This window comes from Chelonia mydas, chromosome 21 (assembly GCF_015237465.2).
Source record: "Chelonia mydas isolate rCheMyd1 chromosome 21, rCheMyd1.pri.v2, whole genome shotgun sequence".
In the NCBI taxonomy this organism is placed as follows: Eukaryota; Metazoa; Chordata; order Testudines; family Cheloniidae; genus Chelonia; species Chelonia mydas.
This window is the reverse complement of record NC_051261.2, coordinates 6,429,089-6,446,703: the sequence shown is the minus strand read 5'-3', so window position 1 is coordinate 6,446,703 and position 17,615 is coordinate 6,429,089. Positions and strand designations below refer to the sequence as shown.

The 17,615-nt window shown below is 47.7% G+C and overlaps 1 protein-coding gene across 1 annotated transcript; it reads right to left on the bottom strand.

The window, feature by feature from the left end:
* Window positions 1–4,923: 4,923 nt before the first annotated feature.
* CTSE (cathepsin E) lies at window positions 4,924–17,039 on the bottom strand. The gene is made up of 9 exons (XM_007065094.4): window positions 16,847–17,039; window positions 14,638–14,794; window positions 13,617–13,734; window positions 10,875–10,993; window positions 9,892–10,091; window positions 9,402–9,524; window positions 7,880–8,021; window positions 6,662–6,760; window positions 4,924–6,127 (listed from the first exon to the last, which is right to left on the bottom strand). The coding sequence occupies exons 1-9, from the start codon at window positions 16,900–16,902 to the stop codon at window positions 5,963–5,965; spliced, it is 1,179 nt and encodes a 392-aa protein (XP_007065156.3). The 5' UTR covers window positions 16,903–17,039; the 3' UTR covers window positions 4,924–5,962.
* Window positions 17,040–17,615: the final 576 nt, after the last annotated feature.

Here is a 17,615-nt window from a genome sequence, read left to right as displayed (position 1 = left end):
GGGTACGAGGCTATGGGGAGTACTGCTCTCTGAGCAACTACCCATCCCAACCTCCCACATCCAGGAAGATGAACCTAGGGAAACCACTCTCCCCAGATCTCTGTGACAAGCTCCCCTATGCCCTACCAGGTGGGCAATCAATCGCTTATGTCCCTTAAGGACCAGCATTTCCCTACATGGGCTCGCTTTGCTATTGAGGTCTGCCTAGGGGCCCTCCCAACTGAATTCACGCAGGGCCCCTGTAACCTAGAGCCACTTCCATACATGCTGCCTTTTTCTATTTCTGCTGACTCCTGACACGTCCTTGTTGAACAGTGTTTGGATTTGGTTTTCTAGCTGTCTTGTGCTATGTGGGCGGGTGTGGGAGTTGTCTCCTGGCTATAGCAGCAGCACAATGAGTCATGCACAGGCCCTGTACTCTTTGTTAAATTTGGGGAAAGCACAGGGGTGTGGCAGAACAAGTTCACTGCTTGCAAGTGACTCTTGCAGATACTTTGGGCATTGCCAGACTGGATCAGGCCTGTGGCCCATCTAGTCCAGTACTGTGCCTTTGACAGTGGATTGAGCAACCTGCATGGAACTTGTAACACTTCTCTCCCAGGAAGCCAGTCTGTGTGTACATGGCTGGACTGCTCACTGTAGTTGCACCCTCTGTAACTCGTTCTCTTAACGAAGAGCCAGTTTAGTTTTAGAAACCTGGATTGCTCTCATGTTAGTACTCAGCATGTGGCCAGCACCTGATGCGTCAAAGGAAGAGACAAAAATCCCTGTTCCTCATTCTAGCAGGAATCCCCTTAAAGGGCCTGATCCAAAGCCACTGATGTCAATGAAAGACTTTCCATTGATGCCAATGGGCTTTCGATCAGGCTCCTCGTGAAGGGTTTTTCCTCCTCAAAAAGCATAGTTCTGAGGCCTGTCTAACCAGAGAGCCTTCTCTTCATCCTGAGGAGTGGAGTCATGGTGGGGGCAGACAGCACAGCGATCAAACACCTGATCTTGCCTGGTCTACCGCTCCCAGAGGTGGGGAATTACAGGTCCAGTTTTTCCGAGCCTAGCGTTGGCCTAACCATGCCACAAACCAAACTGAAAGTCTTTTACAGGCACTGACTCTTCCGAAAGGCATATGCTCTGCTTTTTTTTACACCTACAGATCAGAGTTCCCCATAAAAGGGTACTACTACATGGCCCAAGAAGTTCAGCAATTTCACAGCCTGTGTGACTGTCGTATGACTCAACAGAAAAAAAGAAACAAAGGGCAACTTACCTGGAGTTTACCCCTTGTTCATACAGCTCAAAGGCATGTCCTTGCTCCTTGTTACTCTGTCATGCTATGCTGTATAGGAATAGGGTAGCAACTCCTTAAATCGTTTGTGAGCTGCCTATTAGAGCTCACTGTGTTCTAGTGTTTAGAAGCTAACGGAAACCAATCGGAAAGGCAATATGCCTATAGCTAGGCCTGGCACGCTTGTGTATGGTGATGTGGGACCTAACTGTGCCCCTGCGGGCTTGTCACATTGCTCTTGTTCTGTAAACAGCAAAGGACACAACACATGCTTTTAAAATGATGCCAGTCCAGAGCATGGCATGTGCAAGCAGCCGATGATGCAGCATGTTATGGGCACATGGCACCCGAGGCAGGATTTAGCTGGCACCCTTCTGTACTCTGGAGAACTCTCCCTTGGCAGGTGGTATTATTCTCACTCAACTGCTCCCAAAGTTGCCCTGGCCTTAGGCTGTGCCCTAAAGTCCTGATCCAAAACCCGTCACTGCTAATAGAAAGACCAAGGTCTTTGGATTAAGTCCTAAATCCCTACAGTGGCCTTGCCAGGCTCTAGCATTTCACCACATCCTTTCCCGAAGCTCTGGAGTCCTTCTTTCCAAAGTCTACCTTTTCCGTGCTGACCTTCCTCCTCCTCCTCCTCCTCAGGCCTTGCTCAAAGGATCACTCTCTGACCATCCCCATTTCTCCAGCAAAAGCCTGGCAGCTAGATATTCTAGTAGCAATATATCCCCAAGCCTGGCCTGGCCAGGCCCTCTTTGACCCTTTCTGTGGCTACTTCTGGCCTCTTTGCAGTTCACATACTCAGCCATGCTGAGCTGAATGGACATGTTTTGCCTAGAGTCAGCTGATGGATCCATTTCCATCCCAGGCTCTGAGGGCAAGCACTGAAACATGCCTCGTGACTGGGATTGCTTCACAGCCTAGGAGCCAGTAGCAATTCACCATCCAGTTACTTCTCCTTTCAAATGTTGGGATGTTCTCTGTGTACTAATCTGAAGTGACTCAGGGAGCACTGAACAGTTGTGGCTCCAGCTCTCACTTCTGCTTCTCAACATCCTCCGGCCTGGTCTAACTCCTACCAGTGGTATCCTACCAGACTCTGCTGCCTTCCCCATACTTTTGCTGAGTATCCCGCAATGTGACTCATTTGAAGGACCTCTTCAGCTGATTATGATAGTCTTTGTGGGTGTGGCTTCCTAACTAAGTTAGTCACGGGACAGTGGAGAACAACATCTCTAAACCATGACATTTCGAGGGAGCTAGTGAGGAAGGCTGGTTCAGTGGTTAGGGTGTAAGGCTACAACTCAGGGGATCCAATGTCTGCTTTCTCCTCAGCCACAGACTCCCTGTGTGAGCTTGGCGTGACACAGGCCCAGACCAACAAAGATATTCAGGCTCCTAACTTCCATTGTTTTCCATCTGTACAATGGGGATAATAGCACTGCCCTGCTTCACAAGGGGTGTTGTGAGAATAAACACAGGAAAGCTTGTGAGATGCTGAGATACAGTGGGGGCCACAGAAGTCCCGAAGAGAGATTTTTTCCACGAGACACCTAGCACCGTTAGGCTGTCTTCTTAGTGTACACGCAACGTGCCTCAAGTGGCACAAGGCCAGGATTCATCACTGAATTTGGTCCACTGGTTGCATCATTAGCTTCCCCAACTTGGGCTGGGTACTGATGAGGAGTGTGAAGTGAATGCTGATCCATGCCCACCACCGTCAGGTGAGCTCTCACCCAAGGGCTATCTCCGTTCTAGTCTGTTCTTAAAATTTTCCACCACTGCCACTCTGCCAGTGGTAGCAATCACAGTAGCTCCTGTGTACATGGGTAGATGGTGTTTTAACCACCATGGGGTGGGAATGTCTCAAGGACTCTTTGACCTAGTTCTGCTTCCATTGAAATCAATGGAAGCTTCACCGCTGAGTTAAATGGGACCAAAATTAGGCCAACAGTCAGTGCTTTGGAGAAGGTATGGGGTGGTAGGACATCTGACCCTGCTCAGAGCAGGTCTAGGAGACACAACGGTTGAAAAGTTGGCAGCTGCCTGAGCTCTGTCTACCATACAGTTCCCATCAGTAGAACTACAATGGTGCGAAACCTTATGAAGAAAAGGCATAGACAGGAAGGAAGAAATTATTTAGTGTAGTGGAGATAGGTCAACAAGGGATAAGAAAAGGAACTTTTTTTTAATTTTATTTTTTTGCTGAATATCGGGGAAAGTTTCCTGACTGTGGTTTGTCCCAAGTGCTGCAACAACTTCTCAATGGAGCTGGTGGAATAAAAGAAACACTTCCTCATGGAGAACTTCAGGAGAAAAAGGTCTAAAATCGCCATTCATATTTTTCACAATAATTCAATCAGCAGGGGGAAAGGTGGAAGCTCCATTGCTTGGAATGGCCAAAGCTTACTCGGACAAAACACTGAGAACTTAGCTATGGAGAACAATCTTGCATTACTGGGTAAGAGGGACTGGGTAGGACCACATGGGTCTCCTCCTCTGTGTTTCTAGGGCACTCAGGGCCATAGCAGCATTAAATTCTATATTTCTGTGAACCTTTCAGAGGAAAAATAGGGATGCCTATGAGAATCTCTCTCTCTCTCTCTCTCTCCTACTGGAATAGGAGACGAACCTCAATGCTCCAAAAGGTTCTAATTAATGGGTTTAGGGCATCCCATCTCTTGGTTCTTGCTGGATGCTTGTCTGGCTAGTGCTTCTTCACCCACAGTACTGGGTGGGTAAGTACGGTATGGGGAAATCAATCCCACTGTACACTATAGAGGTTGAGAGCTTAAATACGAAGCAACTTTCAGCTGCTGCCTCTTGCCATTTGTGGTGGAGTTATGCCTGGTAACTCTTGTTTGGGAGGGAAACAAATATCTCTGTATGCTAATCAGGATTCGTAGCTGGCAATGTCAGAAGACAGGTTTGCATGGCATTTTATGGTACCTTATTTAGCAATGTGCCGGGACAAAGTGGAGTGAGTGCAGGAATGAATTGTGGTTGACACAATGACAAATGAGTTCGATAGCAACACAATCACTTTATTTGAACGAGATAGGCACACCCTTCCAGTTTGGTTTTAATCAGTTCATGTACATGAGCAGTGAGCCCAAGCTGCATGGTTCAGACCCAAACTCTCCCCACACTTTGGAGTGTTAGGTTTACCACATTTTGAAGAGTGGGATCAGCTGCAAAGTTTAGCCCCAGATACAAATGTCTCTGAAGTTCACAGGCTTTCTGGATCTAGGGGGTTGGTTCAGGCTCATGGCTAATATCCACCATGTCTAATTCTGCTCTTGGATATCCTCCATCTTTGGGATATGCTGACATAGGGTCTATTTGCTGTATGAGTTTGTGCTGGCTATTAGTTAAGTGGGGTTGATTCCACACAAGTATGAATATCTCAGAAAAGACACATGGCTAACAATAACCCTCCCCTCTCTTCCCTTTTCTGCTGACTTACGTGGATTTCTCAAGACACATCATGTGTGAGCTGTGGGTGCTAAATTCACTCACATGTATTCTTTAAGCCCTATGCTCACCATTAATAAGTCACATGCTCCGGACACCATTGTGAGTGGCAGGCTGACCCCTAACACACACAGATTTTGATAACAGTTGCCTTTTTTTGCAGAGCGCTGCCCATTTTAGGACCCATCTTTCCAGCTGTGTCAAGCGCAGTGCTGTCTGTTTGAGGAGATTGGCCCAAAGCTTTCCTTACCCGCACTCACTCTGCAAGGGCATGTACCCTCTCTACATCTCGGGAAATAACCCAGACGCTCAGAGCAAAACTCACTGGAAAGCAGCTTGCAAAGCATAAACACCCCAGGCTCACTTCAGGCTTGTTCCACATTTTGCCCAGGTTTCACCAACCTCAGCAAAACTGGCTGAAGTATCAGGTTTTCATGAGGAACATTCCATCTAGCTCTGCTCTGCCCCTGACCACAGCATGTGACCTTTAAGGGCTTTCAGAAGCACCTCAGAGAGGTAGAAACCCAACTCCAACTGATTTTCAGTAGAACTCATGCTCCTAAGTCTCTTGGGCTCATTTGAAAATTGCAGGCTAAAGACAATCAGACCATATAACAAAGAGGCTTTCTCTTTGGTCACCATATCCTCCACCTGCACAGTCAAGGTTCTTCCCAATCCAGTGAAGATGCTGACAATACAGAGGACACCCAGGAGGTATTATTTCAGGCATATCCAAAGCTTTTAATTCATGGGGGTGAAGGGTGATGCCACCGTGCACAATTCAGCCTACCGAAGCTAGCGATGTTTTCTGCAGTAGCTTCCAAATCTAATTCAGTTTGATTGTTGCATCTTTAGATGTGAAATGAGAATTGAAATTCTCTTTTGATTTGATGAAAATCTCCATTGATTCAAGGGTAAAATCAAAATCTATAAACTGGCTTTAACAAAGTTACCAAAGACATTTTTGTATTGGTCACACAAATGCCCCGATAGACTTTGCATTTCTGTAGTGCTTTTCAGCCAAGGATCCCAAGGCATTTTACAAAGAGGTCAGTATGATTATCCCTGTTTTTACAGGTGGGGAAATTTGAGGCACAAAGACACATGATGTTACTTTCCCAAAGTCACACAGTGGCAGAGCCAGGGATAGAACCAAGCTCTACATTGACTCCCACTGCCTTTCTCTGACCATTAGGGAACACTGCCTTAAGGGACAACTGGTGCCAGCCCAATTCTGTTATTTCCACGGTCAAAGACAGAGTAAAACTGGCCAATGAAAACATCACCCAGAATCCAGAGCGGCCCAGCTGGCGGTTGAATGTTCAGCCCCTGGAAGCCGCTGGTGCAGAATGCCATGCCGTCACTATTATCCTAGGGGGAAGAGGAATTGTGAATATGAGAACAAATCCCACCTTTCTAGAAAGGCCAGGAAGAAAATGCAGGACTCCTAACTACCAGCCCAGTACTCAAACCACACACCCCTCTGAGAGCTGATTCTAAGACTCCTGCCTCCCAATCGCTTTGCTATTACCACTTGACCCCCCACCAGCTCAATGCCGGGAATAGATTCTGGGACATACAGTGCCCACTCCCATGCTCCAACCCTCCTCCCAGAGCTGGAAACAGAACCCAGGAGTCCTGACTCCCACCACCCTGCTCTAACCATTAGACCACACTCCCTATCGCCCTTTTCATAGTCTGAACTGTTACAGAACAGCAGTTGATCTTGTGAACATTAAACAGAGGCTGGAGGCTCTCTTGTGCTTCCCAACTTCCTGCCTGAGCTAAAAATGGGACTTCACTGAGCACAGCCCGCATCTCAAGGCTGGATTGCACATAAGCCTACAAGGGAAACCGGACACACATGCTGTCATGCCAGTTTCAGAATGAGGAAGAAGCTTATACCACGAGGGTGTAGGCCTGGGGACTGAGCGTGTAGGGGATCCCATTGATGGTGAAGGTAACGTCAGGCATCACGTTCAGGTTGTTGCATTCCACGGTGTACTGCAAAGTGACAGACATGACACAGATTGGCCAAGGGCAGGCTGCAGGGACAGCTTACCTGGCGTGCTGACCCCAAAGGCCAGAAAGCCTAGTAAATAGAGCACTCCCCTTCCCAAGCAGATGACCCTGGGAGCTAGTCCTTTGACTTGTTACTGGCAGGTGTATGGGTTAGGGGTAGGCATGAAGCTCAGAGGTGCGATTTCAGCTCATGTAGGCGTGCCCAAGCCAGCTTTCCTCTAGCTAGCAGTGATGCTATCTGTATGTCGATTATACCCTCAATGGAGGTGGACGTCACGGGTCAGGGGCCGTGTATCAAAAAGAGCCTTCTGAAAAAAACAACAACAACCCCAAACCCTGGGAAAAAACATACAGTGCTGATTTCATGTAAAATGTACTAAGTTGTTGCTGGATGGTGGTAAATGTGCAACAGGAAATAACTCTGCATTGGGTGGGAAGCTGTTACAACACTCAATGCCCCTTACAGATGAGACCCAGAGAGGGTAAGGGACGTGCCCAGCAAAGGAGCCTCAGGATAGAACTACGTTACTTGGTTCTCAACCCAGGACTCTGTTCTCTAAGCCCTGCTGTCTCCTGTATAAGCCCATGGCCTTGTAGGCACTTTATTGTTAATCTCTAAGTGCTGCAGTCCTGCAACATTAATAATTGTCTTACACAAAAGGGAATAGGCCAGCATGAGTATTTGTAGCTTTTATGGGGACAGGGAAGGATATCTACATCCAGATTTTAATTGAAATTTGGCAGCAGTGTTTATATACGGAGACCCTGGCTGACCTATAGGAAAGGCTGTGTGTCTCTGAGGCCTTAGGACTTGCAGCAAGGATATGACCATATGATATTCAGTGGCATAATGGTAAAGGCAGGGTTTCAATAGCTAGTGCCTTTATCTCTTTATCAGGGCTGTCTGCTGACACATTGTATGGGTCTGATCAGGCCTTTTGAAACCTAGAGCCTTTATTGTCTCCAGCAGAGATGCCAAACTTCAAATATTCCTGTAATATTTTGTTTGAGGAGTTATATCCTGGTTGGAAATCTAGCATGGGGAGACAAGAATTTCTGCATCCAGGACATGTGGTATCCGCTCATCTCACATTGGCTTACCTCGCCATCCATGGGCACCGCACCAATATAATTTTGCATTTCTTTTATTTCTTTGGAAGGACCGGTGATTAGAGAGGTGCCGGTGTCTACTATCGCCTGGCATCCTTCTGCACAGAAGGCAACTGTCCCACCCACCTGTATGCTGGGGAAGAAGGAAATGGAACAAGCATTGGAGAAAGGGTCTATGAGCAATGCATTCCTCTCCCCACCGACCCAGCACATGGCTGAGCACACATCAGAACTGTGACCATTCCAGATTCAGTGGGATAGTCTGATAAGATTAGACAGTAAGTACTGAGGCTTTGCTTGATAGTTACTCTGGTGTCTGCGAGGCACTCAAATACAAGAGCACAATTAACTGATTAGCAGAATTGCTTTCCGTGTATATAAAACAAAAACTGGTCATCACCAGGAGCTGAACTCGGGACCTGCAGCATCAAACCATAGGCCTCTATTACTTCAGCCAAAGGAATAATTTCCTTCGTTGATAGAAGTTAGTAGCCTGCTGTTTCTCTGTTTGGCCCTGCCACTAGGTGGGGACAAATTACCCTTTGCAAGTGTGTTACATGTATGCCTTGCAGGTTATATTAAAGTTGGATTCTTGTGGCTGCTGACCGGTGATGGAGATTTCAGCTACTTTAAATCATGTACATAAAATATAAGTGAGGCTTTTCCTTAAATATTTTACATTCTCTTTGGTTTACGTCTCTGGACAAACCCTAAGACATTACATTGCTTCTAGGCAGAGATGAAGAATCAACAAGGTACATATATTGAGCTATTTAAGTCTATTTTTTGAGAGAACATTTCTGCTTTCATTACCCCAATGTGGGCCAGTTTTTTGCAAGAGCCTGCATGTTGGGTGCAGAGCGCTATTGAAAATCTGCCCACCAGTGTCACCCTGGGGGCTGCTGGAGGCTGCATGCTGTGGAAATCTGGTCCTGAGCATTTTTTAAAAACGGACCCTAGACGGGGGGGAAAACCTAGTTTAATACAGACATGGTTTTCAAAACATAAGATGCAATTCTGTCTGTTAGGTGCTCATGTGACACTCCCCCCCCTCCTCCCCTCCAGTCTCTGTAGTATCTGGCCACCTCAAACACCCCTGGGAAGCAGGGAAGGACTATTACCTTCACTTTATATATGGGGACCTGGGGCATGGAAGACAATATGATTTGCTCAAGGTCACACAGGGAGTGTGTGACCGATCTGGGAACTGGTTCTTCCACATCCCAGGCTAGTGTCCTAAGCACAGGACCATCCTTCGTCTCTGTTCGAGAGCCAGAGAAGGCAGGAGGTTTGGGAGCATCCTTTTTCCTAAGTGAATCCCTTTGTCCATTGATTGATCATGGCATCGAGCTCCTGGGTGAGTGCTTGTAGCTTAGAGGATGAATGGCTTTGGATTGCTGCTGTTCTGAATTGACAGGGTTTAATGGTTACACAGTTTACCTCTAATCTGTGCCCACCCAGTGCCACCCCCACCCCAGCCGCCATCGTGGGGAACCCCCACACAGACACTTACTTGTCTAATTGGATTTGCCAGTATCCCTGTTTAGTGACTGGCACCCAGTTCAGAGTCCCGCTGAAATGAGAAGGATCAAAGCCACCAAATAATAGCTCTCCCCCAACAGAGGAATCTGGGTTCCTGGAGAAAAGAGGATTTGGATACATCCGGGTTTTCCATTAGCAGAAGCATTTCACATTATATAATCCTATTACTGTGCACATAGCTCTTTAAACTCCTGAAATCCATTAGTTTTCTCCCCAAAATACTTAATGTTGTTGTTTATTTTTTGTATTGCGGTAGTTTCTGGGAGCCCCAGTCATGGGCCAGGACCCCATTGTGCCAGGTGTCGTACAAACAGAACAAAAAGGCGGTCTCTGCCTTTACAATCTTACAATCTAAGTAAAAAACCCATTCCCCTCTTGGGGCCCAGCCTGTTCCCAATTCCCTTGTGAACAAGGCCTGACCCTCAGGCAGTGGCCCATTTTGTACAGAATTGTGTTCACACCTGTTCATGTAGACTGAGAATATTGGCAGATCCACCAGATTTTGTGCCATCATGTTATCAAACACCGGGGTAACCCCATCCACTGCCAGTGATGGATAGGCCAGCCCAAGAATCCCATCAAACTCAGAATCCAGAAAAGTGTTTCCTGGCTCGCTGACGCTCTCTGCAAATTGCTGGTTGCTGACAGTGATGCCTTCAACCTAGAGGGGAAAGAAAAGCTACTTATTGTTTCTGACCTTTCATCAGAAGGCTCAGCAGCAGGCCACGTATTGTGCCACGGCGGGAAAGAATAGGAAGAATTTGGTCTTCTGGAGGCCAGGTCATGGTGTCAAAACAGGAGAGAACAGGAAAGGAAGGCTTTCAGGGTATAGGACCTTGTTGTGAAGTGCAGAGCTATTATGCTGACTCATCTTGGTAATTAGACCAGGTGTGTCTCATTGGCTCCAAGCAAGAACATAAAAGTTCAAAGTTTACTCTGCAGCAAACTAAAGAGAAGGGCAGGAGTTCCTGCAGGTATAAATTTTAATCAGCCCACTCAAAAAGGAGTTAGGGTCTAATGCTCATGTTTGTAAGCGGAATCCTGCCTTAGGTCTCTGTTATTTTCATGAAGAATGAAGGCACACTCGGGGAGAAGGGGTGGATGAGTGGGGTTTAGTTGTATCAGTTGTAAATGTGTGTGTGGTGTCAGGAGTGGGGTGAGGAATCCACTCATTTACAACAGGCATGCTCCGAGGACCCAGTCCTGCAACGTTCTGAGCCCCTCCCTCGAAGTACAGATTGCCCTCCATTCCCACTGCCTTCCTTGGGAGCTGAGCCAGGAAAGGTTCTGGAGTCATGGTGCCCTACCAGGAAAGAACAATGGGAGATGGGCTCACATGCCCCTGGTGACAAAATAATGCCCTGCAGTCACAGTGCCATGGACAGGAGAGAAAAGGGGAGAAGAACCTTTTTAAGTTTTCTAAAGAAAACCAGACTCTGCTCACAGTGACTTGATCTGATCCGATGATTCCCGACAAACTACCAGTCCCATATTGAATCGAGAAAGGAGTCCCAACTTTATTGTAGGTGCTGGAATCTGATGGAAGAAATCTGGAATGCGCAGCTGCAGTAAAACAAGATGCCACCTTTATTACTATTTGTTGCTTGCATTACTGTAGCACCTAGGACAGGGGTGGGCAAACTTTTTGGCCCGAGGGCCACATCGGGGTGCAAAACAGTATGGAGGGCCAGGTAGGGAAGGCTGTGCCTCCCCAAACAGCCTGGCCCCTGCCCCCATCCGCCCCCTCCCACTTCCTGCCCCCCCCCCCCCGCCCAGCTACTTGTTCCCTGCCCCTAACCCCCCCCCCCCGGGAACCCACCCTCTATCCAACCCCTCTGCTCCCTGACTGCCCCCCAGGACCCCCAGCCCCTTATCAAAACCCCCTGTCCTGGCCCCCTTAGCATGCCGCTCAGAGAAGCAAGTCTGGGAGCCGCGCCGGAGTCAGACGCGCTGCCCTGCAGGAGCGCGCAGCCCCGTTGCCCAGAGCACTGCCCACGTGGTGGCGTGGCTGCGGAGGAGGAGGGACAATGGGGGAGGAGCCAGGGGCTAGCCTCCAGGCCAGGAGCTCAGAGGCTGGGCAGGATGGTCCCGCGGGCCGTAGTTTACCCACCTCTGACCTAGGAGCTCTAGCTGTGAATTAGGACCCCCTTGTGCTAGGTGCTGTCCAAACACAGAACAAAAAAACAAGGCAATTGAAATTACTCATGCAATGGCACGGTCAGGTTAACTTGTAAATGAGAGCTCCAGCAAAATGTGAGCATTTAGAGTTGTATTTTCTGTATTACAAAGAATAATAATTCTTAGCATGGTCATGTGTCCAGTTACGGTTTGTCTTAAAGAAGAGAGGTTTATTAAAGAAAACAGCTGCAGCTTGTAGACCTAAGGAAACAGGTTTCCACAGAGCTTGAGTTCCAGCATTGTGTTCTGTGTTTACCAAGCACCACTACCCATCTGGAACTCTATGCTAGATATGGAGTCATCTAATGGCTGGAAAAGTGCTGCAAATAAACATATTATTGCAAGAACTTGATAGCACTTTAAGTTTTCAAATCACTGTGCAATAGACAACTAATTTATCCTCACAACACTCCTGTGAGATAGGGAAGTCAGTATTATTATCCCATTTTACAGCTGGGGAAATTGAGACACAAAGAGAGGGAAAGTGACTAACCTACTTAAACTTTAGGCCTGATTCTCTCTTCCACTCTGAGATCATAAAGGAATAGTAGAAAGAGGGTAGAAGCAGGCCGGGGTGAATACCCCCAGGTGGTGGTGTATTGCTACCAGAACAGCACTGAGCCAGCTCCTCTTCTAGTCCCACCCCCAGTGTGGGAGGCTTAGACAGAGAATAGCTGCACTCCTTGAGCATTCTCTGCTTCCCTTAGCCCTCAGGTGGGAGGGAGCTTTTGGAAGCAGAGTATAGATTAGAGCAGCCCTTCGGCTGCTCTAATTTATATCATGGGCTACAACGAGTACAAAGATGGCATAAAGCCACCTATTCCTCCTCCTTCCCTAACTTCTTCCTGCGCTAAGCACTGGATTGGAGTAAAAGGGAATCCTGGTCTCCACATAGTCCAGTAAGTGATTTCTCCACACAATTCTCAGTTCTTTATAAATATATTTTCAATGTTTCATGTTGCACAGAGTTGTTATGACTAGGGCCAACACTATGAAAAGTGTTCATTGATTTGGGGTCCCTCCATTTTTGGGTGTCCAGCCTGACACCCCCTTATGGCTGGACACTCAGAATCAGAGTGGCCACTTGCGCAAGATCAGTTGTAAATATCCCAGGCCCACCTGAGAGTCTTAACTGGGAGCGGAGCCAACGTCTATAATTAGACAAAATGGACAGACACCCCCCCAACACACACACAACGACACAACCCTTTGAGGCTCCTTTGACCTGTCCCTGGCTGCTAAGGAATTATACATTAACTGATCCATGTCCCAATAATCTATCGCCCCCTCATCCGGCGTCCGGCAAGGACAGAAATTCTGAGGCACAATACACACGTGTTGTGCAATGCTCTGACTCCTAGGTCCCTGCCTGCTGATCAACCCACTCCTCAAAGCTGCAACGCCACTGGCCCAGATCCTTCACCACAGCCTGTTACACGGAAAACATCACTGCTCTAGCTGCCCAGAACCAGCACCATGTGTACTATTAAGCTGAATTCCTGGGACTGCTGCCCAGAACTAAGGCTGCAGTCTCGATTACCCTGTAGTTTCCAGGACTGCTGCCTAGTACCATTGCTATTACATGCAATGACCTTGTAACAAAACAGATTTTTTTTTTTAGGACCTAACACACAGTGTGCATGACAAAGGGTTTCCGTTTTTGTTACATCCCTTTTTCCTATTGGTTGATTTCAGTGTGGATGCTCTGGGTTCCATGCTGGTGCGTTCACTTTGTGCTCTTTTGGAGCATATTTAATTTTGCCTGCATTTGGAAAGCAGTGGTTCAGCAAAGCTAGTAAGGGGACCATGAAGAGGGGGATTTCTCTAAGCACCTCCAAGGCTGATTGCCCTCTCCTCTGCCCCCCCACCTCATTTACACTGTTTTAACTCCATGGATTTTACTTGATTTTTCTCTTGATTTACTTTGAGTGGAGAATCAGGCCCAGCCTCTCTACTCTGCACCAGCCAATGTCCAGGAGCAATATGCAGCTGAGGAATCGCTACTTACCACAGGCTTTGCTGACACAATAGACTGATGGAACCCAGAGATTGGAGGAGCCAGTATCGAATAACACTGTGAAATTCTGAGGAGGGGTCCCAATAGAAATCTGTCCAAAATACTCCATCTAGCCAAACAGCAAAGCAACAGCCATTGTCAGGCATAGGCACCCTGGGAAACCACAAGAGAGCCAAGCTCTAGGGGAATAACTATGGGATGGATGTTTGCAATGGGCTGAGTTTGTTTCTGGAATGGCTGACACCATGTGGAGGTTGCTGCAGCATGATGCTAGGGGGAAAGTGGGAGCCAGATACAGCTAGAGCCTGGAAAAATGTTAACAAATCCAGAATGAAAATGGACAATGATTGTGGACTCCGTCCTGCTCCAGTCAATCTCGGTGGCCCAGCTCCCACGGGCACCCGTAGGAGCAGGAACAGGCTTAAGCAGAATCCCCATAAAGATCCAAACATGTCCTGAACTTTGGGAATGCTTTGAACCAAATGTCACAACCACTGACACTATGACAGGCCAGACAAAGACCTCAGGTCCGGGAAATACCCCCAACTACTGGGAAAGTTGGTCTCTGGGTCTAAACCTTCTGGCTTGGGCCCTGCTCTGCTTGTGTGATTGTATTTTAGTTTTGGAGGGGATTTTCGTTCTTGGCTCTAGGCTACTGTCCCTAGCTTCATGTCCACAAAAGTAGGAGAAAAGTGGGATTTGTGTGTGTGTGATATACACTGAATGGAGCCCTTTGTATGGGATCAACATTACATTCACAAATCACATACCCACAGGACAAAAGACCAGTAAAAAGTCGGGCAGACAGATAACTATGGCACATTATTGCTGGCTTTGCTCACACTCTGTTTAACAGGAGCTGAGCTCAAGGGTCAGGATGTAGGGCATTCAAGGCTGTTCATGCAAAATAATGCACTCTCTCTGCTTCCTGCATGGCTTTTCCGTGATTTCTGCAAAGCAGTGCCCCTATGCTGCCTCACCCCCCTTCCCCACCCCTTGCTGCATAACTTACATCCAGGTAGTTGATGAGTGGCTCATTAGTTTCTGGGACGGCGGAGCAGTCCTCCCTGTACTGGATCATGTCCAGCTTCTGGTCCTTCCAGAATTTGGACAGCTGCCCATGCTCCCTCAGGATTTTCCGCAGGGATTTGTGTCTCCTCAGGGGCACCCTGGGGAAAGAAAGCATTCGCCCAGTAACCATGGTCCTGAGCAACAGGAACTGGGGAACCCGAATTAAAAGAAGGCTTGCAGAAGTACACTGTGGATTGGCCCATCTACCCAGTGCATGGCATCTGATAGAAGGCACACATGTACTGGTGTGTGGTATTTACTTTGATTGTAAGCCTTGGGGGAAGGGACCTTTTTTTTGTTTTTTGTTCTGCACCCAGTACAGTGGGGTCCTGGTCTATGACATTACATAAGAATGGCCATACTGTGTCACACCAATGGTCCATGTAGCCCAGTATCCTGTCTTCCAATAGTGGAGGGTGCCAGATGCTTCAGAGGGAATGAATAGACCAGGGCAATTATCAAGTGATCCATGTACTGTCATCCAGTCCCAGCTTCTGGCAGTCAGCGGCTTATGGACACCCAGAGCATGGGGTTGCATCCCTGACCATTCTGGCTAATAGCCACTGATGGACCTGTCCTCTGTGAACTTACCTAATTCTTTTTTAAACCCAGTTATACTTTTGGCCTTCACAATATCCCCTGGCAACGAGTTCCTGTGCATTGTATGAACAAATGCTTCCTTACGTTTGTTTTAAACGTGCTGCCTATTAACTTCATTGGGTGACTCCTGGTTTATGTGTTATGTGAACGGGTAAATAACACTCCCCTATTTACTTTCTCTATCCCAGACATGACTTTACAGATCTCTATCAGTTCCCCTCCTCGTCATCTCTTTTCTCAGCTCAATAGTCGCAGTCTTTCTAATTTCTCCTCGTTTGGAAGCTGTTTCATACTCTAATAATTTCTGTTGCCCTTCTCTGTATTTTTTCCAGTTCTAATATATCTTTTTTTGATATGGGGGCAACTTGAACTCCACGCAGTATTAAAGGGGCAGGTGTGCCATGGATTTATATAGTGGCATTAAGACATTTTCTATCTTCTTATCTATCCCTTTCCTAATGATCCCCAATGTTCTTGTAGCTTTTTTGACTGCTGCTGCACATCGAGCAGCTGTTTTGAGAGCACTGAGGCTCCTAGGTGTGATCACAATACAAATAGTAAATTAGTCCTTTGCTCGGAGGGCTAGTTAACCCACTGGCTTCAGTGGCACCAAGGTTTGTCCCTTTGACTCCAGTAAGTTTGCATGGGGAGTAGATGAGCACAGAGATTGGCTGTTAGTGTTGAGAAATCCAGATCCATTTTGCCCACTGACGCTAACGGCTGTGACCTAATAATGATTCTTTTCACTTCCCGGGCAGTGCTCAGTTGAGAACCCCAAAGTGTGTTTTAAAATGCTCATCAGTATAAACTCTCAACCCTGCCCTTCCAGGAGGCTTTATATCAGAGATACAAGGGAGTGAACGGACTTGCCTCGGGGGCGATTCACAGGTAGAGCCAGCAATAGACCCCAGCAGTCCGGAATCTTAGAACCAAGCGTGGAGGTGAGTTGTAATTTAGGCAGAGGTAAGTGAGGGTGAAGGAGTCTAAATTGTTATCGCTTCCAAGCTGAGGAGTTGGAAGCAGGTAAGTCAATGTTAAAACACTGTAGTAGAGTTTATGCCTGGTCCCCGCTCCTGGCAGTTGGTCCATCCTTCTTTGCTGGCCCCTTCAGGAGTGAATTACATCCATTTAGACTCTCTTACACCCATTTACCAACAGGTAATTCATATTAACCCACCATCTCCTCTCAGTCAGGTCCCCAGCCTCTGTCTCCATCCGCTGGAGTCATCTCACCAGCCATTGAGGAGATACTCTGACCGGAATGGAAACCCTGCTTGGTCCCTACAAAGCTGGGTCTGACTGGTGCTCTCCCCCTCAGTTTCATGAGCATCAATGTTACCCCAGCCTGCCTACCACTCCCCACCCAGCAATGTTGTGTCGGGTGCTGTTTAAAGCCTGGGCACACGGTTCTGGCTGCTGTTTGTTTTAACGTTCACCGTTGCCAAAATTCACAAGTCCTCGGGAATGAGCCTCACTGCAAGCCCTGACCCTAGAGCTGCCGTCACCTGGATGCCCAGAAAAGTGAGGAAAGGCCAAGGAAGCCTGCTTACCTTTGCAACCCATTGGCCAGCCAAAGGCAAAGCATCAAAAGGATCAGCCGATTCATACCGGAGGCTCCGCTCTAACCCTCACCCAGCCGCTCTCTCTAACTTGTGAAAACTGAACAAAAGTTTCGCCCTTATAGCAGCTGGAACAACCCAACCCCAAAGGATAAGAGCCCTGCGATAAGGCTCCTCTGAATGTCAACACAGAGCCTTTGCGAGAGAAATGAATCACTATGCACACACTCAGTCCTGGCGACAAGAACTGAAACACACAGAGCCAGATTGTTCTCTGAGATGGGATAGTTTTGCCCGCTAGCAGGGGAATCTCCCCCAGCCTGGACTTATGGGGTTTCCCTGGAACCCTTCCATCAGTGTCGGAAAGGTAGCACAGTCTTGTGGTAGGACAGAAGATGTTGCTCTGAATCTCTCTGTGCTTCAGTCCCCTCATCTGTAAAATGGGGATAGTAATCCTTCCTTTCCCAGCCTTTGTCCATTCAACTGTTAGATATTCAAGGCAGGGGTCGTTTCTCACTATATGTGTATACAGCACTGAGCGCATTGGGCCCTGAGCTCAGCTGGAGTCTCGAGGTGCTCTGTCAGACAAACAATGACGGTGGGATTCGCCCCCATACTGGCCATAAATTGCTTGCTGGGGGTTCCACTCCTTAACCCCACACCCACCCTGAGGTTAAATGCAGGCCCCCAGTGCACCCTCCAGCTGTTGTTGTCTTCATTTGCCTGTTTTCTCCCCACTTTCCCTTCTCCATCACCACCC

Bases quoted from the DNA above. Each gene is read 5' to 3' on its own strand.
- CTSE (XM_007065094.4), bottom strand. From the start codon at position 16,902: ATGAATCGGCTGATCCTTTTGATGCTTTGCCTTTGGCTGGCCAATGGG. The intron at 10,092-10,874 runs GTGAGCAGAGTC...TTTCCCCTCTAG, and splicing joins TCGGATCAGATCAAGTCACT to GTTGAAGGCATCACTGTCAG. The intron at 8,022-9,401 runs GTAAGTGTCTGT...CTTCTTCCCCAG, and splicing joins TGGCAAATCCAATTAGACAA to CATACAGGTGGGTGGGACAG.